The sequence below is a fragment of the Aristolochia californica genome, unplaced genomic scaffold, assembly GCF_029961685.1.
Source record: "Aristolochia californica isolate CCGP_79_NKW_82.1479 unplaced genomic scaffold, dmAriCali1.0.hap1 SCAF_14, whole genome shotgun sequence".
NCBI classification, from domain to species: Eukaryota; Viridiplantae; Streptophyta; class Magnoliopsida; order Piperales; family Aristolochiaceae; genus Aristolochia; species Aristolochia californica.
Genome location: NW_027181815.1, coordinates 8,620,457 through 8,647,413, shown reverse-complemented (window position 1 = coordinate 8,647,413; position 26,957 = coordinate 8,620,457). Strand labels below are relative to the sequence as shown.

Below are 26,957 nucleotides of genomic sequence, written 5' to 3'. Positions count from 1 at the left end.
GAGTGACACATTAAAAATCTTCGACCATAATATGATAGTAAACAAGGTTACAGTAATAAATCAAGAATGTTAAGACAGGGGTACAACATATTATCTTTAAATTGAGTACTAAGAATATAGTATTATTAGTCACATTTTTCATTTTTTTATACTTATTGAAATATTTATATTTTTATCTCGATTTATTTATTACTTTCTATGTGAACCCAAAAAAGAAAAACCATAATTTTCCATTAAAATAATAGTAAATAAACTTCACTTGTTGACATGCATTTTGTTAAATGAGTTATATTATTATACCTTGATAAAGGTTCAATTATACTTTTCTACATTGAGCCACATGTTACACTTTGTGACATGAGTTGTCACACTCTAAAAGCACCAAACATTGAAATGACATATTTATTGTGTAGATAAAAGAGGCCATACTTTGGTCTGGCCAATTAATCATTTAATCAGGAATTTATATTATTATGTAATTATTTATATATTTATTTTTTAAAATTTCAGTATATAACAAATGGCACTAATAAAGGCTCCACCTTCATGATTGTTATCACGACCTAACAGTCGTTCAGGGGTATTAAAGTCAATATACATCACTCCAACAAGAGGTGGTGGACCCCGCTAAATGCCACACTCGGTGGGGTCCATTGCTGCATCGGCTGGAAAGGCTCTCTCTTGATTACGGGATTCACGTAAAATGACGCAGAAACGACGCAGCTCGAGGGGCAGTTTGGGTCTAAACGGGGGCAATAATTATATCCCGCACCGGCAAATACCGGTCGTCTACCGGCAAAAGAGGCGACGATTCCTGTTGTTGACCACAGGTTCAAAGTGAGAAAAAGACCTGTCTTTCGCTCGCCATTTAGGAATAACAGAAGAGTTTTTTACTTTTTGTTTAGGTGGATCGTTGCCCCAGACCCTAAAACCCACCGAAATTTCCCAATTCGATGCATCTGTTGGATCTGACACTGCTTTCGTCGTCGCTGGTACTGAATCTGCGGGCCATCAGTTGAGCTCTGATTCTCGAATTCCTCCATCGGCGGCCGAATTTGGTCCGTTTTGTTTATTCCTTTTCTCTCTGAGCGAACGGCGTACTAATTGCATTTTGAGCTTTTTTTTTTATTGATCCTGCTTTATTGACTGATATCCGTTGGTTGTACATTTGGATCCGAGATTTAGATCACCGGGAAAACGTTGTTTTTCGTTGTCGTTTGTTCTTATTGAGTTGATTGTTTCGTGATGAATTGCCAGAAAATTCGATCTTCTTAGTCTCTGTTTTGGGTGAAATCCTTACGGTTTTTTCATTTTGTTGCCACAGTAGTGTGAGAAAATTGTCGATAATGGCTAGTCGAATGAAGGAAGACGAGAAAAACGAGAAGATTATCCGTGGGCTTTTGAAACTTCCTGCAAATCGGAGATGTATCAATTGCAGTAGTCTGGTATGCTCCCGTCCTTTTGTGAACGAGATGCACCAACATATTAAGTTTCCGATTTCCAGTGTTGGTGTTCTTGCGTATTTGGTGGCAACTGATCTGTACTCTTAGAGTCTCGTAATTGTATGTCCTGTGCGCAGTCTTTGGTGAAACTACTTTTTAATCATGAAAATTTGGTGTTTCTTTCGGTTGATATCAACCAGGCTATATTAAAATACAAGAGGCACAGTCTGAATCGTGGCGATTTTTATTTTTAGATGTTGATTAAGCACCAAGCGACACTTGCACCCAGAGAGACTTGAACCTAAGACCTCACGCTAGAATTCCTCCCATATCGCCATTGACCCCGAGCAGCAATCCACCTCATGGAGCATTAAGCTGTTAGTCTTACAACGGACAGTTATACTTCACTACAACAAGAAAGCTTTATACTTTCAGCTAGGCCACTTCTCTGTAAATGGTGATTTTCTTACGTGTATCTGTCAGGTTGCTAAATATCTTTCTTGGACATGACTCTCTGCCTTAGGCATCATGGTTATAGATGTTGAATTGTCCAAGTTCAGTGGGACCACTTTGCAGTATTATGATGGTTATGAATTAGGCAAGGCTAAAATAAAGTTAAAAGAAAGCCAGGTAACATGAAGTTAAGATATATCTACCACCAATCTTCAAGGAAACTGTTTCTATAAATAAGAGGTTCACTACAAGGGACTCTTTTATGCGAATTGTATGTTCAGTACTAAGTGTAAATTTTTTTGTTTGTGGATGCTCGGTTATTAGTAGTAAAATATTAGACGGCAGAGAATGATTGTTTTGGCTTGCTGAAAAACCATTTGAACAGGTTTTGACAATAACAGCAATGATGACGCACAAAACAGTAGCACAATTATTGTATTGTGAATATTTAAAAAAATAAATTCTTGTGAACAATCTGGTATGATTCTTATGATTGCATGGTCTTTGTGCTTGAACAATTTGTCCTTGTTCCTTAGGATTCACCCTACCCTATCTTTGTCTCTTTTGTATAAAAGGGCAGATGGTGTGTTGGAAGAAAGTTGTTTAGTTTGTTTAAGATGGATTCACTTGGTAATTGATTCCTTTGCATCATAATGATGATGATGAGGGTGGGATGTGAACCTGAATGGTGGACTTCTGTCATGCAAGCTGTATGATCACGATTTACATCAAATTAAGGGCTGGCTGGCTTTGTATTGTAATTTTTCAAAATTTTGGTAATCTAAGTATCCCTGCCAGCATTTTACAGTCTTCCTCTGGATGTATTCAATAAAGAAGCAATCTTCTTCATCTCAAAGCCTTGTTCTTATCTATTCCTTGAAATCAGTTGGTATCTCCTTGATTAGGTAGTTTTGACTATAGAAATCCTTCCTCATTCTGCTTCACATGTTATGTACTCCATTCACTTGACCTTTTTTTAAGCCTTTTTCCATCACTTCATCCAAGATTCTTTTGACCTTCCTTTATTTCTTTCGGTCCATTCACCCACTTGTATCGATAAAATCTATGGTATCTATCTATACCACTCTATCTAATGCATTTATTTACATGTCAGAAGAAAATAATTATTTCTCATTTTATTTTCCTAGTTTATCGTATCCATATCAGCAATAACATTTGAATGTTGACTCTTTTCAGCTCAGCAATATAATCCATATGTCTGATTGAAAATCTGTTTTGTGGATTCTGGTTTTCACCTTTTTTCTGCTTGCACCTGTAACCTAATGCTATTTTTGATTTTCTTTTTGAAAAAGGTAACTACCAGAAGCTAAGGCATATCTCAGATGAAAGCAAAGAAATCTGCCTTCCTTTTTGTTGGATCACATTATGTGTTGCAAACAGTCTAGCAGATAAATTGGCTAAAAAAGGGGTTTCATGCCTCAACTTTGTATTTAGGGTTTCTATCTCCCTTGAGGGTTAATTCTAATTTCCTATATGATTTGTGCTGTAATCTTATTTATTAAGATCAATAAAACATCGACAGTTAAAAATGGCAATTTCTCGGAGGAGGCGAGGGCCTGCCCACTAGTCATTCCAGAAAGCAATGCTTCATCCGTGGCCAATCGAGTGTTTGATAGCGGACTAGAAAGATGGGAGGAGGAAGAGGCCACGCCAAATTGGGGAGAGGTGGTGTCGAGGTCCTCCGGAGGCCCACCAAGGGGAGGAGAGCCGCAAGTTGCTAGCAATCATGGCTTTTCAGAGGGTGGCGGTGGGAAAGTTGAATCTCCAGAGCCATTTCAATAGGAGGCTAGAATTTATGTCTCAGACAGGACGAATGTCGAGACCACCATAAGACTTTGGCCTATAGACGTCCTTCCAACCAACTGTGATATTTGAAACTGTTAAATTGGGTCCAAGGCCCTATCCCAAAATGACTAGTCAACTTAGGAAACCTCTTTCCCAACTAATAAACTCAAGATCTTTGTACTCACTAATCTATGTGGGACTATTCCTTAACACTCCCCCTCACGTGTAGACCATCTTTTGTGGCTCTACAAGTGGATAATTTAGGAGTAGGTAATTTAGGTGTAGGCCCTCTTTAGTGGCCCTACAAGTGGATAGTTAGGTGTAGGCCCTCTTTTATGGCTTTACAAGTAGATAATTTTTAGGTACAGGCCCACATATGAGTACTTGCTCTGATACCATGTTAAATTGGGTCCAAGGCCCTATCCCAAAATGACTAGTCAACTTAGGAAACTTCTTTCCCAACTAATAAACTCAAGATCTTTGTACTCACTATGACTTTGGCCTACAGATGTCCTTCCAACCAACTGTGATATTTGAAACCATCATTGGTTCCACGCCAAAGAAAGTGTCACTTCAGATACTCAATGTGTTGATGAACAACACCGAGGCAGGGGAGGAAGGATAGGTAGTAATTGGGGAGGCCGGAAATGCATGAATTTAGCAGGGTGAGGCACCTGGTTTTTGATAGGAGATGACCCTTCCAAGTAGCAAGTAGCAAGTTGATGCTTGATCCTTTCCATCATAGAAATCCAAAGGCCCATGTGGGAACGACAGTCAAAGAAGGGAAGTCCCAAATGGATACCCGGGAGGGATCCGATAGAGCAGCCAAGAAGGTCAGCCATGGTGTAGAGGGTCTCGAGCGGGCAGGAATCCAGTGATGGTAGATTTGGTCCAATTGACTTTCTGACCAAAGGGGACTTCAAAGAGGCCGATCAGGGCCTTGATGCGTTTGAGCTGATTGATTGAGGCCTCATAGCTCCATAGGGTGCCGTCAGCATATTGTAAGAGGGGGATGTCGAATTCAGATTGCTCTACCACGGTGGAGAGCCATCCAAGGTCCTTTGCCACGTATACCATTGAAGAGAGGTATTCAGCCACCAAGTTGAAGAGGAAGGGGGACAGGGGGTCTCCTTGCCTAATGCCACGTGAGCCCGGGAAGTAGCCGCATATTGTCCTCAGGACGAATTAGGAGGCCGAGGTGATGCAGGATCAAATCCATAGACGCCATCGTTTAGCAAAGCCAAAGCTAGCAAGGAGATGATCAAGCAAATACCAATTGACCCTATCAAAGGCCTTCTCTAGGTCCAGCTTGAGCATTATAGTTGCCCGGCCAGCTCGCTTGAAGTAGTCTATGAGTTCGTGAACCACCATTGCAGAATCCAAGATGTTGCAACCTTTGAGTAAGGCACTTTGGCCGTGGTTGATAATGGATGGGAGGACAGTCTTGAGTCGTCTAGCAAGGAGACTGGCGAGGATCTCGTAAGGACTTGAAATAAGGCTGATTGGCGCGGTCCAAAGGATGTTCCACAACTGATATCTTTGGGACCATAGCAATGAAGGAGGCCCCCATCACACTGCGAGTAAGGCCCTTGTGATAGAAGTTGTGGACCATGCTGAAGATGTCATGCTTGATGGTAGTCTAGTAGAGGCAGTATAATTCGCTTTGAAACCATCCGGGTTGCGGTCACCTGCCAACACAAGGGCAACAAGCTCAATTTCCTTCAGGGAGAATGGGAGCTCAATCAGAGCAGCAAGAGTTGGGGAGATTTTGTTGAAGGCAGGGAGGTGAATGGTGGGACGGATAGGGAGGTCATCCCGGTAGAGCCCTGCCAAAAAATTGAGAATTGCATTAGAAATAGAGGGTCAGTTTGAAGTTATATCGCCATCAACATGGAGAGAAGAGACGCGGTTGATTCTCTGTCTATCTGAAGCAACTACATGGAAGAACCTTGTGTTAATGTCTCCCTCAGCCTGCCAATGGAATCGGACTTGTTGTTTACAAATGGTTCGCTCTAGGTTGGAGGAGTGGAATGGATGGAGAGAGAGGACTGGAGATCGGATTCTGCACTTGTGAGAGGCCGTTGTTCTTCAATGGTGTCAAGAGAGGAGATTTGGCTGAGGAGGGCGGATTGGTAGGTGGTGTGTGTTGCTCTCAGTTGTGAGCCCAAGCGTTGAGTGTGGCCTTTAGGGCCCGGAGTTTTTTTGGGAAGCGCCTACCGATGGGGCCAATTGGGGAGATTGTCCCATGAGGAGCAAACCAGTGAGTCGAATTCGGCCACGACGAGCCATACGTTTTCGAATTGGAAGGGTGAGGCTCCCTAGTGATTCATCATGGTGTCCAATTGGATTGGCCAATGATCCTAGAATGGCTGAGAACCTTCCCGGAGGAGTTGGCGTAGAGCTATGTTCGGTCACTAGTGGCCAGAAAACGATCGAGTTTGGAAATGGTTGCGGGGGAGCGGCCATTGGACCAAGTTAAATTCTTCCTGGTGGCTGGGATCTCTTTGAGTTTGCAGCATCTGATGAAGTCAGCAAAGCCACACATGGAGGAGGTAATACGGTTGGCTCTTGGGGATTTGTCATTGCAGTAACGGGTGATGTTGAAGTCACCAGCAAAGAGGTAGGGGAGTGGCTCCTCCCAAAAGGCCGAGTGCTAGAGAGAGAGATAACAATAGGCCTGGGACATGAAGATCCTGAAATTAGTAAGCTGTAACATGAGGCCATGGAGAAAGAGCTACCGGATCATCTTATCAGGTTAGTCGTGCTTGAGATAAAGCTGATTTAGGTCCTTGATTAGGTTGCACATATCAATGGCCTCGGCATCGTTAAATTCATGTCAAAATAGGGCCTCCGATTGACTTCCTGAAATCCACCATTGACAATAATGCTAGATAGGAGAGCTTCTTGGTTGCAGGCAAGGCTGAGTAGCCGAGGATAGCAGGATTCCAGAGAAGCCGTGTTGACACAAAGATTGGACCAGAAATCCAGCCTTTCTCCTATTACCTGCCAGGAAACGGATATGCAGCATGAAGTGGTTGAAGCTATGTTAGATGTGTTTCTAGATCAAAGAGAGCCTACTCGCTGAACCTGCATGCAGTCACTAACATGCATTTGCTACCCCATCTTTCTAGTAACAAAAGGAGCCCAAGCCAGAGGGTGCAAATATTTCTGCTTTTTTATTTCAGAATATCTCTAGATTGATGAACATATACATTGTTGTTAGTGAAGAATGTTCTCCTAGGGACTTTTTTTCTTTTGAAATGGCCAAGGGACTTCTTCAATTGGAAATAAGTGTGCTTGCCAAAGAGGTTCGGCTTTTTGGTTATAAAGATGACCTTAGTGTAAGGCCCTCCTCTTGAAATGGTTGTTAAGATACAGTGTAGTACTGTTTGGAGGCGCATTTCAAATAACAATTATCAGCTTCATGATGAAAGTTGTTGGCCCCTAATACTCATAGGATTTCTCCATTAACCTAAAAATGATCTTGTTGCTTGTATTTATTTCACAAAAGGAAAGGGTGAAAAGTCGGGTTTTAGGAGGACTGCTGGTTTGGTATTTTTCCCTTGGTTGATGCAGAGAACTTTGTTAGAGTGGTGAGAGGCCCAAATATTTCCAATGAAGTTTCAAAGACTTTTGGTTCTTAACAAGAAAAGTTGTTAGAAGAAACTTAAAAATCATCTTGGGGCATCTCTGGCCTCTGCTAGCATAATTTGTTGCCTTTTGTGATTTATGTGTTCAAGTTCTCCATGACATCTAGCTCATACTAGGGAATGGTACCCTCATGGCAAATTGTCGCTTAGCTTCTTGCTGCTATTCCTTCGTCAATTTTCTTTCCCAGCTTCACCCTCTGGAAGCTTAAGGGTCTGCCACTACTTCAACTTGTGTGCCTCCAAGGTAAGGTTCTCATTATCGATTAGCTTGAGCTAAGTGGGATGCAGCCCCTGCGACTGATTCTGCAAGCAATGTGAAAATTGAGATGAAACAACTGATTATCTTCGTCTTCATTGCCAGTTCTTTCTTGAGGTTTGTGGCACTATCCTCCAAGGATTTGGTATCATTATGCTTGTGCTATAAAAGTTTCTTGGTCTATGAATTCTTACCCTTCCCTTGATTCTGATAATATTTTTTAGCAAGTCTTCTTTCTGAATTTCTATAGTGGCTTTGGAAAGAAAAAAATTAAAGAACATTTGGGCAAAGCCTTGCCCATGGGGAACTCATTGAACATTTAACCATTAAATCCTTTCGTGGGTATGTTTAGTTGGTGAGTTTAATGAGTTTCCTAGTGCTTTGGTTACAAGATGTGCTCATGTGGCCCACCATGTGTACCATCCACTTACTATCAAACTCAGTTTTGATGGAAGCTCAAAGGTGAAATGTGGCCATCAAGATGTTCTGGTGTTTTTAGATCTTGAATGAGACCTTCATTATCTCATTCTGGCTCCCTTTCTTTTCTTTTTGGTTGGGAATTTTAAATATCATTTATCTGTTCCCTCCAAGTTGAATGTGATTGTTTTTTGTCATGAATTTTGCAAGAAGTCTCAGACTCCACTTGAAGAGTATGAACTTTTTGTGTAGAGATCGAGATCTTATATGTTAAGTGCATATTTCTTGGTGCCACTGCCTGAGATCATTCAAAAGCTTGTCAGTTCCCTTCTTGTGGAGGCGAGTGAGAACCAACATCTCAATGTGTTTCCCCCAGTTTCTCATTCATAGTTTTTCCTTTTACTATGTATGTTCTCTGTTTCACTGTTTTTGCCTAGATGATTGTATTGCCTCTGTTTTCTTTGCCTTTTTTTTAATGTAGTTAGAACATTCCAAAAAAAAAATCTTTAGACTGTTTAATTTGCAGTATGTTGTTTGCGAAGAATGTACAAAGAAAACACGTAAACTATCAAATTTTTTTCCCTTACATGGTAGGATTTTATTAGAGAAATCAAAGAAATACAAGAGAGAAGAGAAAGGAAGGTATAGCAGCTTCATAGAGACACTGTCATTGACAACAATAGAGGGTGGAAATGGAATCTGATTACTCAGGAATGTAAGGCTGGATCACAGGAAAGCCATATTAAATCTCATTGAATGGCAGATGTTCACTGACATACAAATTCAATCATCAACAACACATGATGAACTGTTAACCAATTATCTTCAGAACATGCTGTTATCCAGCAATTTCTGTTAACTTTGGACTGGTCTGTTGAAACTTCTGCATTGATGTGAGTTTTGAAAACATTATCCTGAGTACATATTTTTAAGATTATACAAACAATTTCACCATAAAATTATGTTTACCCCTCAACATGGTTTGTCATTGGATATGGCCTAACTGGTGAGTCCTGATGTGTCATCTATATGTGTTTCAATCCCCTCTGGATAAGGCATATTCTGGTAGTGTTCTCTCCGGACATGTTACTTGGTGGGAACAAATGGATTTGTTAGTTCCAGCATGAGCTCCATCTCGGTACAACAAACCTTTCCAAAGAGAGCTGTTGATTTCTATTCCATTAAGGACATTGGGAAGATAGTTCAACTGTGAACTTGAGGACAGTCTTTCAAGTTTCTTCATTTGGCTTTTTGATCTGCTGTCATTCATTCCTTATTTCTTCTCTATATTTTACTTTATAATTCAGAGGTATTTGTCACTTGCATGAGTGAAGGTGTTTGCTATGCATTGGCAGATTATTGTAACTTTTGGTGATGACATTATTGGTCACTGTTTTCATTTTGTCCCTGATTTAGTATCTTGGAGTTTTTAATTAACAGAAGAAAAGATGTGGTTCAGTTATTTAATTATCTAGCTTGTCGATGCTGCCTGAAGTAGTGTTTGGCAAAGCATTCTAGTGATCCAAGGTGATTTATACACTTTTCTGGCAAACAGGGCCCCCAGTATGTGTGCACAAATTTTTGGACGTTTGTTTGCACCACCTGTAGTGGAATTCAGTAAGTGCTAATGAGAGTTCCTTGCAGTTTTCTTATTGATGCTAATGATTTTAGTTTTATACGCATATTTCTTTTTTTTTCTGCATTAGTGCCTTTTTCAGTTTGTGGCTTATGTTGGTTCTTTAATACATTTTTAGTCGGGAGTTCACTCACCGTGTGAAATCAATATCCATGGCAAAGTTTACGACCCAAGAAGTTAATGCCCTTCAAACTGGGGGCAATGAGGTAATAAGGAAATTCTTCTTTCATAGTTTGTTGATTGTCTATTCAAATCTATTTTTTTTTTTTTTTTTTGAAATAAGGTGTGAATATATTGCAAGCTGAAGAGAGATATTCCAATCTAATTCACATCATTGTTTTTAACTTTTTTTTCCTCATTCTACAGCGTGCAAGGGAAACATTTTTCAAGGAATGGGACCCACAGCGGCATTATGTACCAGATAGCAGGTATTTACCCCATCCATGTATATCATTTATGAAAATTCACATTAGCTGAAATTCTGATCTAATGCTTGTACGTAGCAACATTGAGAGACTTAGGGATTTTATCAAACATGTATATGTGGATAGAAGATACACGGGAGAGAGGGATGCTGAGCGTCCTCCAAGGGTGAGGATGGTATGCAATGTGTTCCTATCTGTTAATGAACTGATCAATATTTAGCTATATCTTTTTTCATTTTGGTTAAAAAATGCTGCAGGGTGACAGAGAAGATTCCTATGGAGACATTAGGAGATTTGATACATTCCGTGGTGCTTCTCGAAGTCCACAATATGAAGACACATATGCACGTCGTTACAATGACAAAAATAGACATGATTATGATGAGCGAAGAAGTCCTGGATATGATCAAGAATACAAGAGAAGTCCTGTACGCTTTGAGATTGTTGATGATAGGGTTCGAGAAGATAGATTTAGAAATGGGCCTCAGAATAGGAGATTCGAGGACCGGCAGTTTCCTGATGGATCACCAAAGCCAGTTGTGAGGTCACCTAACAATCAAAAGGAGATGGATTTGCCAAGTCCTCCAATGGTACGACCCGTTAGAGATATTCTGGGGGAGGATGTTCCCCCTCTTCGGGTGGGAGAGCCTCCCAAAGCAAATGGTGAGAGAGTATCTGATGGTCCTGCACGTACACAGGTTCGTTTGGCCACTATCTGTATCAATAATTCTGTATATGTGAGAGTGACTACTGCTAGTTTATCCTGTACTTTTTTGAACATGTTGTAGCTGAAAGTGGCTGCTTTTGGTTCAGGCAGCTGAAGCTCTGAGTGACTGGTTTATCTTGTCGTTTACATCTCTTTTTCCTCTACTTATTCATTAAACAAGTGATTGTGGCTGTCATCTCTGGTCCAGTTTTAAAACCTTTGATCTTTAATTTGGCTTTATTATTTAGCAATGGCAACTAGGTTGTGTGATGGTTTTCTGTAGTTATTGGACTAAATTCACTACTAAGCTTGATCTGCTTTTGATTTTTCTATGCCAATCTAGGAGGTGTGGTGGTGGTCTGCAGTTATCTGATTAACAGCCATTAGAATGCCTGATCTGCTTTTGATTTTTTCAAATGTCTTTTTACCTTACTGCAGCGGACTGCATCTTCAAGTAGCTTGGGATCCACAGAAGGGAATCAAACGGAACTTAAAAGAGTCAACTCAGGAAGCTTGATAGATTTCAATGCAGATCCTGAAACTCCAGCAGCTACGGCCGCAACAAACGACCTATTTTCAGGTCAACCTGCTCAGCAGCCATTAGCAGCCCCTCAGTCCTCTTCTGATGGTAGCAATTGGGCATCTTTTGGCTTGAATACTGAGGATAAAGCTGCTGCGGCTCCTTTAAATTCCTCAAATACACTGGAATCTCAATTATCACAATTATCAGCTCCAGCACCAGGGCCTGTCAGCCCTATGTCTGTTGGTGGTGTTGTGCAAAAAGTTCCACCAAATACGAACAACACTTTTGAATCAGTATTTTCACAATTGTCAGTACCGGCAGCACCAGCAGCACCACCTGTTGGTCAAATGCCTTCCTTGTCTATGCCGCAGCAGCAATTGCAATTGCAGCAGCCTTCTCTATTCCCTACTGCTGATGGTCAGTCTACTTTTCAGCAGTTTGCTCCAGCTGCTGGAGCTCCTACTACTCAGGTAATGATATTATTTTCTTGAATGGTTTTATTTTGACAAATATATTGTAACTCGGATTTCTGAGTTTCCAACTGCTGATGGTCAGTCTGCTTTTCAGCTGTTCACCTCACCAGCTGGAGGTGCTCTGGGCAATCAGGTAACGGAAGCATAGATTTAGTGAACCAAGACACTATATCTGAAATATAGGCCAGTATCTAATGGAAGAAAGTATGTTTCTTTTAAAAAAAAAAGAAAGTATGTTTGATGATGTGATCACCTGATAAGATGAACTGCATGAGTTTGAATTAGAAATGGGATGTCTATATTCGATACTGGGTTATTTTGGGGATTATACATCCCATGTCCTATATTCCATGCTCTATTATTATGGGGATTACACATCCCATGTTCTATATTGAATACTTTGTTATTGTATTGTGGTATTTAGTATAAGCGAAATATGAATTCATCAGACGTTTGTTTATGTTATTGAATCTCGTTTTTTGGGAAATTATTGATGTTTTATTCCATGAGTTTTACCTATTTTTTATATTTTAATTTAGTTATACAGTATACTGAAATTATTTTTACATGTTTTCTTAATACTTTTGATTTTTTTTTTATGATCTTGGGTGGGCTCTGGCTCAATGGTCACATTGTTAGGGGGGGTGGGGGGTGAGTGGGTTGGGGTTTCTAGTGTGAGACCTTAGGTTTAATTCTCACTAGGATATATGAAGTTCAGCATTTCAGAGAAGAAATAACATTTTTGATAGCCCTGAGATCACTCTGATTGTTTTCTAAAAAAGAAAAAGATTCTATTGTATGATTTATGATTTGATCGAAATTTGAATCCTGATATTAACAAGTAGGTTATCTATTGATATTGCAATCTTAAGCAAAACCGTACTTACATTGAGGAATGTGATATTTTAGACTAAAATGACGAATGTGATATTGATTTTGTCTTTTGCATTCATATCAGCAGTATTGGAGTGCTCCGCTTGCATCAAGTGCTCAAGGACTTGCTGTTGTTCCTCCTCCTGGACAACCTTCCCAGGCTGCCCCTAAGCAACTGCAAGGAACAAGTGGGTTTCTATCACAACCTGCTGCTCCTACAGAAGAAAAAGCTAGTGGAAGAAAAGCACTTCCTGAGGTATGGGTGTTTGTAACCTAGTTGTACTCTGGAGTCTGCACATGCATCAATTACTATTAACATTCGTACAACACTTTACAGGATCTTTTCACATCAAGTTATGCCCCATCTCATGTACCAATTCAGCGTTGGCTAGCTGCTCCACCAAATGCCATGGGATATGGAATGCATTATCCTGCTGCAATGGTACTATTTTGAAAACGCTGATTTATCATGCTTATCTATCTTTGCTTTCTCATGGGATTAGTTATGGTACCTGATTATCACTGTTCATTAATTGAGTGTTATAGTTACAGACTGTGCCAACTTTTCCGCAACCATCTAAATCTACAAATCCTTTTGATGTCAGCACTGACCCAGCTCCTGCTCAAGCTCCCATGGTATTACAGCTATTCATTCTTTTGTTCGTCTTCTCTCTCTCTCTTGTTCTCTCTGTTCTGTGTATGCTGAACATGTACCATGATGTAGCATGAACGGTCATGTTTTTGTTTGTTAAATTACTGCAAATTGTTTGTTTGGTGCTTGAATAGGTGCTTCTGTTGGAGCTTCTTGGCATTGTAATACAATATTATATGCTTCTCTCTCTCTCTCTCTCTCTCTCTCTCTCTCTCTCTCTGTCTATGTGGGTATATAGATATATATTTTCTTTCTTAGAAAAGTCATTATTTACAAAAATGGCAATTACTTCATATATTTACAATTATGTCATTATCTCCATTTTATTGTTAAAATGATAACTATAATAAAATTAACATCAATCATGAATGCTAGGGTAAGAAATAAATTTAGAATCAGAAAAAATTAAGTTTTAAGTCATTCAATTCTAAATTGATGGTTAAATTAAAATAGGTGCAGTTAACTTAGATAGACTTTATACTTCTTCATTAAAAAAAAAAACTTAGATAGACTTAGGTTCGTACTCCTTTTTCCATATGTGTGTGGGTGAGTGGGTGGTGTGTGTATGTACACACATATATTTATGTATTTTGTAGTTAATTTTGTTGAAAAGAAGGAATGATAAAAGAAGCCAACCTCTTTAGAAGGAAAACTGCAAGATAAGAACAAAAACCTAAACAGAGTAAACATTAAGACTTATCTAATTGATGCCCTAATTTACAGTTTCCATCTATGGCACCTCTCCAAGGAGCACTTCCAAATATAACAGCTTCTTCTCCCATAATGCATACACCTAGTTTTGGCTCCCCTTCCCCGCAGTGGGTTACGTCTCAATCGCCATCTTACCAGTCGGTGGTGCTGCCAGGTAAACTATGTTACAGCCACTTGTCATAGTTGACCTTAAACTTTGTCTCCATGTTCCTGATGTCCCATTCTGCTATTTCAGGTGCGTACATGGTGCAACAAACACCAAGTAGCATGTCACAGTTGGGGTAATCTTTTTGTTACTTCTGTCAATACTACTGCAATTTTTTTTGGGTTCTATTATTTATGCTGTATGTATACTTTGTTAGTTGTATAGTTATATTTGTTATAAAAAAACACAAAAATCTCTGTTGGTAATGGTGAAAGTTGTCTCCCCGCTCTGTCTATTGTTTGAAGTATTACAACTCTCTGTAGTTACTTTAAGAAGGACCACATCTAATTGGTCCAAGTCTTCTTCTTCTACTTCTTTTTTTTTTTTTTTGAATCACTATTAGGTCTACACTGACAAGAAATTGTTAGAAAAAAAGTATATGATGTAATGGATCAGAGGGCTTATAATACTCATTAATGGATACCTCAGTTTCTACACAATACTTGTGTTTTTGACTTGGTTGACTGAAATATCCTGACATGAAATCTGGATTGTTCCATGCATCAATAATTTGCAATGAGTGATACATATAAATGCTCACTTAATCTTTTTTCTTTTTTCCTTTTTATTTCTGAATCACTGACGAAAGAGTTAAATATAGATTGTTCAGAAAGAGGAAAAAAAAGAAAAGAGTTGATTAAGGAATATTTGTCTGTGAATCTTATGACCACAAGGAGGCAATGTACCAGTTCCCCATTTAACTGGGAAGTTGAAAATAAGCTTAAATTGGGTTCCAACAGTGTGATGCCAACTTCGTTCTGTTGTTAAAAATTTCTCTTTTGTCCATTTTTTTTGTTCCCTACTCCTATTTATCAGATGATAAATTTGCAGACCGCCTGGAGTAGGATCCTTTGGAAGTGGGGGAACTGCTATTGGCGCTGCAGGTGTGGGTATACAGCCAGCTGCTGGATTCCAACAACCGTCTACTCCAAACTCGTTCCCTCTCGGAGGAAATCCTTTTGGATAGACTGAAGAGAGGAGAACTTTCTGAACTCCATTGAGGATCAGCATCTTGCTGCTTCTAATTCTAAATTATCTCAAGGAAAAGTTGGTGTGGTTTCTACTTGGATGAGGTTTGAATGAGTGAGTTGGTCGAGCAAATGGGACTTTCACGGTGAATTTTGAGAGCTTGTGTCAGTTTTTACTTGGCCTTTGTTATAATAGGAAGGGAGGATGCTCTTGTATCATTGATAGGTAGGGGACGAGTGCAATTTTTCACAGCGATAAGTTTGGTGTAAATGTTTTCAGTCGTATCTTATTGGATTTAAAAAAATTTCTTCCAGACTGTTTGAGCTGCTCTCTGGTCTAGGCTTTGCAATTTTTGTAATTTTCTTTTCCTTTTTTAATATATATAATTGTGGGTTATTGAATTGGGCCTGTAAAAATAATTTCTGGATAGATTTTAATTAATCTCAGTAAATATTTGTTTAGGTTTGTCCATGTACTATTTTTTGAGGTGAAGTTTATGTCTCGTGGTTGCCTGGCAGGCCTTTCCAAGCCTGAATCATCAGAATCGACTGGAACCAGTCTCCACTTAGGTTCTGAAACCATTCGAATTAGCATCCTCAATAGGCCGACTTCCAAGTATGGCAGGAAAGCTACCTCCAAATGGTAGATTAAAAGAAAAGGAAGAGTGAACAGAGTAAAGGTATTGGTCTTTTAGATAATAATACAACCATAAAAAATTGAACTTGAAAACAACAAATATGCAGGCATGGGGTTCAATATTACCTCCACACAATTCAAAGCAAGCTAGAGCAACTATGGGAGTAGTGGCTGAATCACTGCCAGAATTTGCAATTTCTGTGTGGAATCTTGTTCAATTGAGTTAGAAACAAAGCTACTCAAGCAAGTGGTAGTCTATTCCCGAGTTAACAGAAGGCAGATATCTTATAAACAACTGTTCTTACTGCCAAGGAACCGTGACTAAAGACTCTAATTTTGATGTCAAATGCAAATACAGCAAGCCAAAAGATCTCCAAATGAAGACAATGGGGGACAGAGATGTTCTAGATAAGATTTGATCCCAAAGACTCATAGTCCATGGAGTCATTGTGGGTATGGCAAAACGGGAACAACTCATCTATGACCTCCGGGGGATACTAACTGATCCAATAAAAAAAAATATTTGGTGCAAAACATACGAAATAATTATCAGTTGTCCGATCATGATCAGTTTTGCATATTTCACGTTAGATGATTTTTCGTATTGGATCAACCCTCCTCTTATGGTAGATTCACTACATTCAATTCTCTTGCAAATTTTTACTATACTTACACTAAAATTCCAGTTCTCTGCATCTGGTTGTTACTTACACTAAAAATCCAGTTCTCTCCATCTGGTGTTTTGGCTTGCTCATCTTTTGCAAGGCACAGTGTTTCCATGACTCAGGCACCTCAAAAACCGAGTTAGATCAGAACTTGGGTAGACTACCCATCACTGGCGGGGTCTTCGGATGAACTTAATTCCGCTCAAATTGAGCCCTAGTGACCGCGACATGGGATTCGCTGCTCGCTCTGTCACAATCGGCTTCTGCCACACCTACATCTTACGAACATGCCTCCTGACCATCTTTACTAACGTGGACTACTTGATGCTTGAGAGCCCAGGGCCGCCATTGCAGGTTCGAGCTATCCGGCCTTCTTACTACCAAGCTCTTTCTAGTGTTTGATGAGTTTCTATCATTATTTTCGTTCTTGTTATGTTAAGAAGAGCTGCTTTGCTCGATTCCCGCCACCGTTTCAATTTCGTCCCGATTATTTCTCATCTCAGACACGTTCATATCGACAGACCCAGTAGTCTGTCGTTCTTCAATTTTCTTAGACGAAAAATCAGCGAAAAACGCTCTTGTTGTAGAGAGGCGAATATGGCGGATGTGTTAAAAATAATTGGTCCCCCAGAAAACCTGTTTCCCTCCCTACCGGGGATTTCTTTCTATGTGAGCTTGTTGAAAAAATGCATCAAAATCAATGACATTGTATTGGGTAGAGTAGTTCATGTTCATTTCATCAAGTTGGGATTTGGAAGAGACCGTTTACTGTCTAATGTTCTGTTGGATATGTATGTAAAATTGGGTTCGTCCACAGAGTACAGCCACCTGTTTGATGAAATTTCTGACAGGGATTTGGTTTCTTGGTCTACTGTACTTTCGGGCTTTGTCAGGCACGGTTTCGATTTGGAAGCCTTTCGGTTGTTCAAGCTAGCACATGTGTCTGAGTTAAAGCCAAACAATTTTATGATTGCTTCAGTTCTCAAGGCTTGTTCGGCGTCTGGAGTTCTAGAATTTGGCCTCCAAATTCATGGTTTCAGTACTAAATCAGGTTTTGCGTCTGATGGTTTTGTAGAGATAGGCCTCGTCGACATGTACGCCAAATGTGGTTCCATATATTATTCATGTCAAGTGTTTAATGAAACAAGAAGGAAGAACTCGGTTTGTTGGAATACTATGATTTCTGGGTTTGTACATCATGGGTTTCTGAAAGACGCGATAGTAAACTGTTTGGAGATGTGTCGCACGGGCTTAGTGATGGATTTGGTGACAATCAGAATAGCCATGAGTGTGGGATCTGCACTTGACAGGATTAGTTTTTGTAAAAACATTTTTTTATACTCCATCAAAACCGGTTTGGACTGGGATAGGACTATTATCTTGAGGTTTCTTAGGTCGCTCGGAAAGGTTGGAGAGGTAGTCTTTATGCACAAACTTTTTAATACCGTAGAAAAACCTGATGCGGTTTTATTTTCTTTTGTCATTTCAAGATGCTACCTGCAGGGTTGCAGAAGAGAAGCTGTCGTTTTAACTAGGCAGTTAATTGCCTCTGCCTTGAATTTTAAACAAGAAGCTCTGGTAAGTATTCTTAATATGTGCTGCTCTAAAGATGAGGGCACACAGATTCATGGCCATATTCTGAGAACTGGTTATGAATCTTATCTTCCTGTAAGTGATGCTTTGATCTCTATCTACATTAGATGTAATATAATGAAGGATGCATATTTGTTACTTTTTAAGATGCCGTCACAGGATCAAGACTCACGGATGACTATTGTCAGGAACCATGTCTGGAACCATCAATTTAGAGAAGCTCTTAAGCACTTCTGTGCTTATAGAAAAGATGGACTAAGTTTGGATCATTATTTAGTTGCAACTGTGATAAACGCGTGTTCACGTCTGAGGGCATTAGTTGAAGGGAAGCAAATCCATACTTTAGCTTTGACAATTGGGATTAAATTGTGTGATTTCGTTTTGATATCGCTTCTTGACATGTACGCAAATTGTGGCCATATGCACACCTGTTTGAGGTTATTCTCCTCAGCTGATTGCCCACATAATTTGGTCACAGTTAATGTGATGCTTTCTGGGTATTTATGGAATAAGCAACCTGAGAGAACACTTGAGCTTTTTATTCAGGAGTATAACATGGGTTTTGTTCCCAACCGATTCAGTTTTTCTACAATCCTGGGGGCCTGTGCTGATCTGCGATCTATTGAGACGGGGGAGCATGTTTTCTCTTGTATTATTAAAACTGGCTTTGCTCTCTTCGACATGGTTGTAGGAAATGCAGTAGTAAACCTTTACATGAAGTGCAGTAGCGTAGACCGAGCTTGCAAATTGTTCTGCAGTATGAAAGTTCAGGATTCAAAGTCTTGTGCTTTATTTTGGTTGGCGTATTTGAATTGTAAGTCTAGTGCTGGGTCTTTAACATTGACCTCTCAGATGCACGAAAGTAGGTTGAGTCCCAGCTCAGTTACCTTGTTGGTTGTCTTAAGAAGTGTTGATATAGTAGTTCTTAAGTCCATGAAACAAATACATTTTCCTATTCTGCGTAGGGTTGTGTTATCAGATAGCTCTATAAGAAGTGCCGTGGCTGGCACGTATTCTAAATCTTCATTCAAGGATGATTTGAGAGACGTCTTATCTAATATGGTGATCGGGGATGATTTCTCATGGAACACAACAATCACTGCATTTTCACAGATTGGAAACAGAGATGCTGCTTCTAAGGTGGTCAAATTGATGGGACACGAAATAAGTCAAGTCTATAATGATGTTCAGGGCGTTTTTAGCAATTGTGCTGGTGGAGAAGCTTTAGTGCAGGGTCTATGTATTCCTGGCCATGTTATCTGGGTCTCTCTTGTTTTGGATGTGCGTGCATGGAATGCTGTGGTTGATACGCATGGTAAATTCAGGAGGACAAGAGATTTTTGGAAAGTCTCTGGTACCATGGAGATTGGAGATTTGATCTCTTGGAACACCACGGTTTCAGGATATAGCCCACTTGTTGCAATGAGCCACTAAATCTTTTAAAACTCACAAGAAACACACACATAGGGGATTAAGCCAGAGGATGTTACATTTGTGGTTTTATGTCACCTCATAGTTATATGGGCTTTATTGATGAGATATATTTCATTTTTAAGTCCGTGACTAGAGATCAACAGAATTGTGATGGAGAATTGTATATGATCTTGGTTTATATTCTTCACCTATTTGGATGCTTGGATGATACTCATGGTTTGGAAACATGATGCATGGGGGCCCATAAAGTAATATGGAGGACTTAAATGGCTGCGTCCAGTAATCGCAAGTGTATATAGCTACTTGGAATGGCAGCATAATATAGTCTTGATGACAGAGATTGTTCAGCCGCTCATGTTTTTGTTGTTGCATAGATATGCAATCTGTGGATGGTGGATCAATATGGAGATAAATGAGAACAAAATAGTGTTGGGTCATAAAAGGCTTGGTTGCATTTGCATCAAACTAAATGAGGTCCTAAAGGTTTTCCTTGGAGTGTTTGGCTTGGAATAGTTCTCTTGGGATATGTTTGGTTCTATTTGGAAGGATCAAAATAGTCCTTTGGCAGTAGATCCTCTTTAATGAAGTCTTATCGAGAGGAGTCCCAATCTGGGAAGAAAGGTAAGTTGTTTTGTTACTCAACTTGTTGGTAGTGTCAAGGAAATCAACAACTTTTTCTGTAATTGATGGACTCAGTGGTATGACTAGAATTGCTTCCTAGAAAAATCTTTGATTGATTAATTATAGTCATTTGATAAAATGAAGTCTTAACATTTCATTGGTCTCGTCATATCCATCAGTTTGTAGACAGTTCAGGTGGCTAAGACTGCCACAAAATGAGAAAAAAAAGGACATACTAATCACTTGTTATTTTTTAGGAATTTTTAATATATATGTGTGTGTGTATGTGTGTGTGTGTGTGAAATTGACTGTATAAAGTCTCTCATCCTATGACATGCCAAATTATATTGTTAGAAATTGTATGAGGGGCAGTTTGGTCTTTTTGCATGGTCTGTATTTACTAGTGAGCATACTATCTTACTCAGCATGTTCAGACGCCTCTATGATTCAATTTTCATGTTATAAATAGTTAAGTGTAAGAGGGGTATATGTGTCATTGTCCCTCATGGTCACTTAAGTGAATAAAAAGATAAGGAGTCAAATTCTCACCCCCTAATGAGAGAGCTCTCTGCCTCTCTTTTCCAGCAGCTTCTTCTCCCTTTTTCATATTCCTCTCTTCTCACAATATTCTTTATTTTATCAATTCACATGGTATCAAAGTAGTAGGGTCCTTGTTTCAAACCCATGACCTTGAATACAGCGCCTTCGCAAGAAAGGGGATTTCGAGGTTTGATATTGACTAGGTGTAAAAAAATTGATTTTTTGAGTTCTTTCTCTGCCATAACCCTAAGGTTGATGGTTTCTATTGCCTATTTTGTAATATTTTTGGCAGTATAAGGTTGGAATGGAATGAATTTCATGGATGTTCTATGTTATTGGTGCATATATGTGTGATTGATGCAACCCTAGTTTTGTGAAGTGGGGCCTCCCTAGTCTGCAGAGGCATCTCGTCTTTGTGAAGCCTGTGGTTGGTTCTTTTGGCTATTATTTATGCTTATGGCTGTTTCTAGTGAAATAATCATCCCTTCAAAATAATATGGAGGTTTTGATGGTAAGTATAGGATCTTGATTACCACATCGAGGTTAAATGGATTAAATTACCTTAGTTGGTCCAAATCAATTCGTATCTCTCTCAAAGCCAAATGGAAGTCGAAGTTTATTAGGGATGATCCACTAGTGCCCCTTATTGATGATTGGGAAGCAGAGGGTAGTCAGGTCATGACCCTGTTACTTAATAGAATTGATTCTAGGTTAAAGAATCAAATTATGAATTGTGAGATTGCCAAGGAAATGTGGATATCTCTAGAAGCACTATATGCATAGAAAAGTAATCTATCTCGAGTTTATAGTTTGTATGCTAAGTTGTTCAGCCTTAGGGCAAGGTGAAAGATTTGTTACAAATTAATGCAGTGAATTACTAGGCATTTTGTAAGAAATCAACATCTTTCATTCTTAACTACTAATGAAAAGGAACTCTGAAAGCAGCAGGGGTAGTTACATGTTGTGAAATTTTTGGATGGATCATGACTATATTTTAATGCAGTCAGGGCCTAGTCACTTGTTTCAGATGATGCCCCATCACTTTCTATTACCTTTAATAGGAGGACAACTATTATAGCCAAGAGCTTAAAGGTGTTGACACATCTGCACTCTCTAAATCATTCAGAGTCTGTCATAGCTCACAGTGGTAACACTAGAGGTAGAGACAGAGATGGCTCCGGTAGAGGACAAGGCCAAGATAATGATAAGAGTGAAAGGAAGTGTATTTATCGTGGTTGTATGAATCACTTTTGATAAGTATTGGACTAAGTTTGGTAAGCTTGCTTGGGCAAATTCCCTAGTTCATGACAACACTGAGGCCTCTACTAGATATGTGGTAGGTATTCTACTAGGTGCATATGATGAATTACAACAACTTGCCCAACATATTACTTAGTTGACCGTGGCATCTTCCTCAACATCTATAACTCAACCTACACTTCCCTCAACTACTCTTGCTAGTTCAGGTACTTCAGCCTTACACATGCGTGCTTCATCCACCTAGGTTATTGACTCAGAAGCCTTCACTCATAGGTCAGGTATGTTATCCTTAAGGAGTCTTCATTTGTTAAACATGTCACACTTGTTGATGGGTCAATGTCTTCAGTCTAGGGAGTGGGCAATATTGTCTCCTTTCCATTCATGTCACCTCAATATGTGTTGTTTGTTCCTAAATTCCCGCTTAATTTGTTGTCAGTAAGTCAACTTACAAAATTTATGAATTGTTCAGTAACTTTCTATCCTTCTCGTTGTGTGTTTCAAGATCTCAGGACGAGGAGAATGATTGGTTCCACATATGAGAGAGGCGGACTATATCACCTTGAAGGCCATCCACAACCTCCTTCACCTGCTTTTGATGTTGCAATCTCACCCTTCAAGTGGCACTTATGTTTTGGAAATCCTTCCCTAGCGAAGTTGGTTCAACTATTTCCCGCTTTTACTTCAAGTATGTCATTTCAATATGACTCATGTCGGTTGGGCAAGCATCATCGGACTACGCTCTCTTTAAGCCAAACAAATAGTAGTAGTTTGTTTGAGGTTGTTCGTTAAAATGTATCCCACCTTGTCCTGTGTTGAGTATCTTTGGTTATAAGTATGTTGTTTCGTTTATTGATGACTTTAGTCTTACTATCTAGGTATATCTCCTTTGGGAGAAATCAAAAGTATTTGATGTATTTCAAAACTTTTGTAATAAAATCAAAACCTAGTTTAATGTTTCTTTTTCGTTTTCATATTGACAATGGATTGTAGTTAATGAAATTTTTTTGATAATTTCTATCAAAGTCATGGCATCATTCATCAGTCGTCATGTATATTTACTCCACAATAGAATGGAGTAGCTGAAAGTAAAAATCGTCTTCTCGTAGAAGGTGCACGCACGATGCTTATTCATATGAATGTTCTCAAATTGTATTGGGGTGATGCAGTACTCATGTTTGTTTTTTTATCAACAAGACCCATTAGTTCTTGTGGGTAAAATTCCAATCCAAGTGTTGAATCCATCTACTATTTTGTTTCTTCTTTCCCCTCGCATTTAGGTGTGTTTTTTTGCTAATGTATTTGGTCCCTTTATAGATAAACTGTCTCCTCATGCATTTCAAAAGTACTCTTGGACATGAACGGGATACAAATGTTTTGTCCCTTCATTAAGAAGACATTTGTATCTGTTGATGTGAAATTTTATGAAGATGTTCCTATCTTCTCTTAATCTACTACGGATGCTATGTAGCTTTTCACATGTCCCGGTCTTGTTGCTCCTGCTCCTATGGAGGATATTCCCAGTCCCTCACAGGCTATTTCTACAGTAAAGCCCTTGCAAGGATATCAACAAAGGCAACCCACTCAGCACTGAGCTAAAGTTCTTTCTCTCTTGCTTGTTCCAAAATCCTCTTGGCCTATAGATCCTAAGGTAACTGATCTACATCTCCCCATTGCTCTTCGTAAAGGTATCCATAAATCAAGTTGACATCCGTTGTCCATTTATGTGTCATTTGATTCCTTGTCTAACCGGTATAAATAGTTTGTTTTTTCTTTGTCTTCCTGCACCATTCCTTCTTCTGTGCAGGATGCTCTCTCATCTCCTCATTGGAAGCAGGCAATGGATATTGAGATAGAGGCTTTATGCATCAAATGTACATGGGTTGTGTTATATGCTTGTAGGTGCTACAGTTGTTGGATGTCGTTGGCAATACACTATGAAATATAGAGTAGATGGTTCCATGGAGAGTTATAAAACTCGATTGATTGCCAAGAGATATACTCAAACCTACGGTATTAATGTTTCCGAGACTTTCTCATTGGTAGCCAAGCTGACTTCTATTCGTGTTCTGGTATCTATTGTAGTTAACTAGGGTTGGCCACTCTTCCAACTAGACACTAAAAATGCCTTCTTATATGGTGATTTAAAAGGACAGGTCTATATGGATCAACCTCTTGGGTATGTTGCTCAGGGGGAGACAGGAAAGGTGTGTAGACTAAAAAAAACAATATATGGTCTTAAACAGAGCTCTAAGGCGTGATTTGAGAAGCTCAACCAGGTAGTCATGTCCTTTGGATTCTCTCGAAGCCATTGTGATCACTCTCTCTTTGTGATGAAGCGGCCTTCTTGAGTTGTGGTACTACTAGTATATGTGGATGATATTATTTTGTCAGGAAATGATATGGAGGGCATTAAAGAGGTAAAGGAGTACCTCGATATACATTTCCAGATCATAGATCTGGGTTCTTTAAAATATTTCCTTAGAATTGAAGTTGCTTGAAGCAAGGTAGGACTTGTATTAACACAAAGGATGTATGTTATAGGAATATGGTCTATTAGGCGTAAAACTAGTGGAGACACCTATGGAAGTCGGTCACGATCTTCATGATGAAAGTAGTGATGAACTCAAGGATAAACCAATTTTTCATGGAGTAGTGGGGAAACTGATTTATGCCACAGTCCTTTTTTGTGATTGTGGTCAACCAATTCATGGAGCATCCATGCAAGGTACATTTGGAGTATGCACAAAGAATATTACGGTATTTAAAAGGGTCAGTTGGAAAGGTTATTTTTTAAAACTCATGGTCACTTGAAGATAAAATCCTTTTCAGATGCATATTATACTAGCTCTAAACTTGACAAAAAATTCACCATTGGCTATTGTCTGTTTGTAGGAGGAACTTTGATTAGTTGGAAGAGCAAGAAGCAGAACATTGTGGCCCGTTATAGTACAGAAGTTGAGTATAGAGCTATGACTCATACTGTCAGTGAGTTGATGTGGGTGAGATCAGTTGTTCAAGAGTTGAATCTACAGAGTGCAACCTATAAGCATGTATTATAATAATCAGGCAACTATATTCATTGTTGGGACTCCAATGTTTCACGAGAAGACCAAACATATAAAAGTTGACAACCACTTATTCGAGATGCAAAGATGAGGAAGAAAGTTGTTACCTCCTATGTTCAGTTTGATGATTAAGTCGGTGATATGTTCACTAAAGCATTGGGTAAACATGAATTTGGGGCATTTTGTAACTAGCTGGAGCTTCTAGACATCTATGCTCCAACTTGAAGGAGAGTGTTAGAAAATAGTATAAAGGGCAATTTGGTCTTTTTACATGATTTGTATGTACTAGTGAGGGTACTATCTTACTCAACATATTTAGATGTCTCTATGATTCAATTTTCATATCATAAGTAGTTAAGTGTACGAGGGTAGATTGGTCATTTGTCCCTCATGGTCACTTAAGTGAATAAAAGGATAAGGGTCAAATTCTCACCCCTAACGAGAGAAATCTCTGGCTCTCTTTTCCAGCAGCTTCTTCTCCCTTTTCCTCTTCCACTCTTCTCTCAATCTTCTTTATTTCTTCATTTCACATATATGCTACTACTATTTATTAATTTTAGGAAACTCATGTCAAAAATGTGATTTGGAGGCATGCTTATAGTTTATCAGGTTGGTGAGTTGTTTGTTATTCTCATGCTTAGAAAATAAAATATTTATGTTACTGGTGTCAGTATCAGTAAATCCTATTAGATATTTCTAATCTAGAGTTTAGACTAGTATCATACTTGCCTACTGTTTGTTTTAACTTCTTGCATGTGGTTCTTGCAGGCTGGTCGTGCCATTCAGTTTTGACTGATACATTAAGACATATTCTCTACAAGACGATCAACTACTACATCATGGAAATAGCAAATGACACTGGATCTGGGCATGGATTTTTCTCTTTATTACATAAAACAATTCCATTAGCACAAGAGAGGAATTTCTCATCAACATGACCAAGCAGCATTAAACATTTAGAAGAAGACAAGTGGCTTCTTTGCATCCAGAGGTATGTCTGATTCACTGAATGTGGCTTAGAAATAATGATTAACTAAGTTGTTTCAACTAATCAAGGTTTTGAGTTAACGTTAGGTGTTTTATGTGATCTTGGTTGTGCAGATCTTCACTAAGCTTTGGATTCTGCCTTGTATTCCATTGCCTGTGTGAGTCGAGGTGCCTCACTCTTATGTGCTTCTTTGCAGTTATTTCTATTGAACTTGGTTCTACTTCTAGGATTCTGAGGTGCAAAAAGTTGAAATCTGTCAAATCATTATATGCTTTGCATGAGTTTTATGTCGTCCCACCATCATATCATTTGGTAACTTGTGACTTCTAGTCCATATCAATTAGAAATGCTCTCAGATATTTGGAATGCTATTTTTCAGATTTGGCAACTGCTTTAAACCAACTTATATAAGAGATACCTCTTTAAATTTTAGTTAAAGCTTATTTAGTGGTTTTAGGTTCAGTATGCGAATGCAGAGAACTAATTGATTAGGCAAAATAATGTGAACTACTTTTGGTGATCCAAGCTATTGTCAAAATTGTTTTTTTCTTTTGAAAAATATGTATTAATAAAACAAGAGAATTTAAAAAATTTGGGGAGCATGTCCCTTACAATCAGCGATTGTAGGGTAGCTCTCTGCCTGGCAAGCACATCTCTTGCCGAATTTGCGGATCTCGGAATGTGAGTCCAAATACAAGAAACAATTGAGGTATCCCAATGCCTCCACAGGGGAGAGGATGCATTCTCACACCAGCCTATAACCATTTTTGAGTCACCTTCAATATGAAGAGGCCCACTGCATTTATCTCTGAAGACGCGGAGACCAACTCTGTAGACATAGAGTCAGATATACCAAGAGGGCCAGCATAAGTGAAGAGTTGATTACCGGAATGATCTTAAATAACTCCTTCGAAACCAGAAATTCCAGCTATTGTCAAAATTGTGAGACTCATCTTTT

General features: G+C 39.1%; 1 protein-coding gene, 1 long non-coding RNA gene and 1 pseudogene across 7 annotated transcripts; all 3 read left to right on the top strand.

Moving 5' to 3' along the window:
- Positions 1-844: 844 nt before the first annotated feature.
- LOC137949750 (probable ADP-ribosylation factor GTPase-activating protein AGD14) lies at positions 845-15,664 on the top strand. Of its 6 annotated transcripts, none has more exons than XM_068795926.1 (15): positions 845-1,058; positions 1,325-1,445; positions 9,580-9,641; positions 9,779-9,866; positions 10,027-10,088; positions 10,164-10,251; positions 10,343-10,783; positions 11,230-11,784; positions 11,870-11,920; positions 12,746-12,916; positions 12,998-13,102; positions 13,207-13,296; positions 14,036-14,177; positions 14,259-14,304; positions 15,060-15,664. In XM_068795926.1, the coding sequence occupies exons 2-15, from the start codon at positions 1,347-1,349 to the stop codon at positions 15,193-15,195; spliced, it is 2,136 nt and encodes a 711-aa protein (XP_068652027.1). In that variant the 5' UTR covers positions 845-1,058; positions 1,325-1,346; the 3' UTR covers positions 15,196-15,664. The 6 variants fall into 6 exon arrangements, with proteins under 6 accessions (XP_068652027.1, XP_068652026.1, XP_068652029.1 ...); XM_068795925.1 differs by having other exon boundaries at positions 10,164-10,260; positions 13,213-13,296; XM_068795928.1 differs by having other exon boundaries at positions 846-1,058; positions 10,164-10,260; positions 11,882-11,920; positions 12,749-12,916.
- A 1,031-nt stretch (positions 15,665-16,695) lies between these two features.
- Positions 16,696-26,444, top strand: LOC137950612 (uncharacterized). Its single transcript, XR_011111978.1, has 3 exons — positions 16,696-16,852; positions 25,780-26,002; positions 26,113-26,444. It is a non-coding gene; the product is annotated as an uncharacterized lncRNA (long non-coding RNA).
- On the top strand, positions 16,921-20,038 carry LOC137950110 (pentatricopeptide repeat-containing protein At4g04370-like; annotated as a pseudogene).
- Positions 26,445-26,957: the final 513 nt, after the last annotated feature.

Excerpts from the sequence above, each read along its gene's own strand:
- LOC137949750 (XM_068795923.1), top strand. The coding sequence starts at position 1,347 with ATGGCTAGTCGAATGAAGGAAGACGAGAAAAACGAGAAGATTATCCGT. Across the intron at positions 1,446-9,579 it reads GTATCAATTGCAGTAGTCTG|GGCCCCCAGTATGTGTGCAC; the intron begins GTATGCTCCCGT and ends TCTGGCAAACAG. Across the intron at positions 9,867-10,026 it reads TTCAAACTGGGGGCAATGAG|CGTGCAAGGGAAACATTTTT; the intron begins GTAATAAGGAAA and ends CTCATTCTACAG.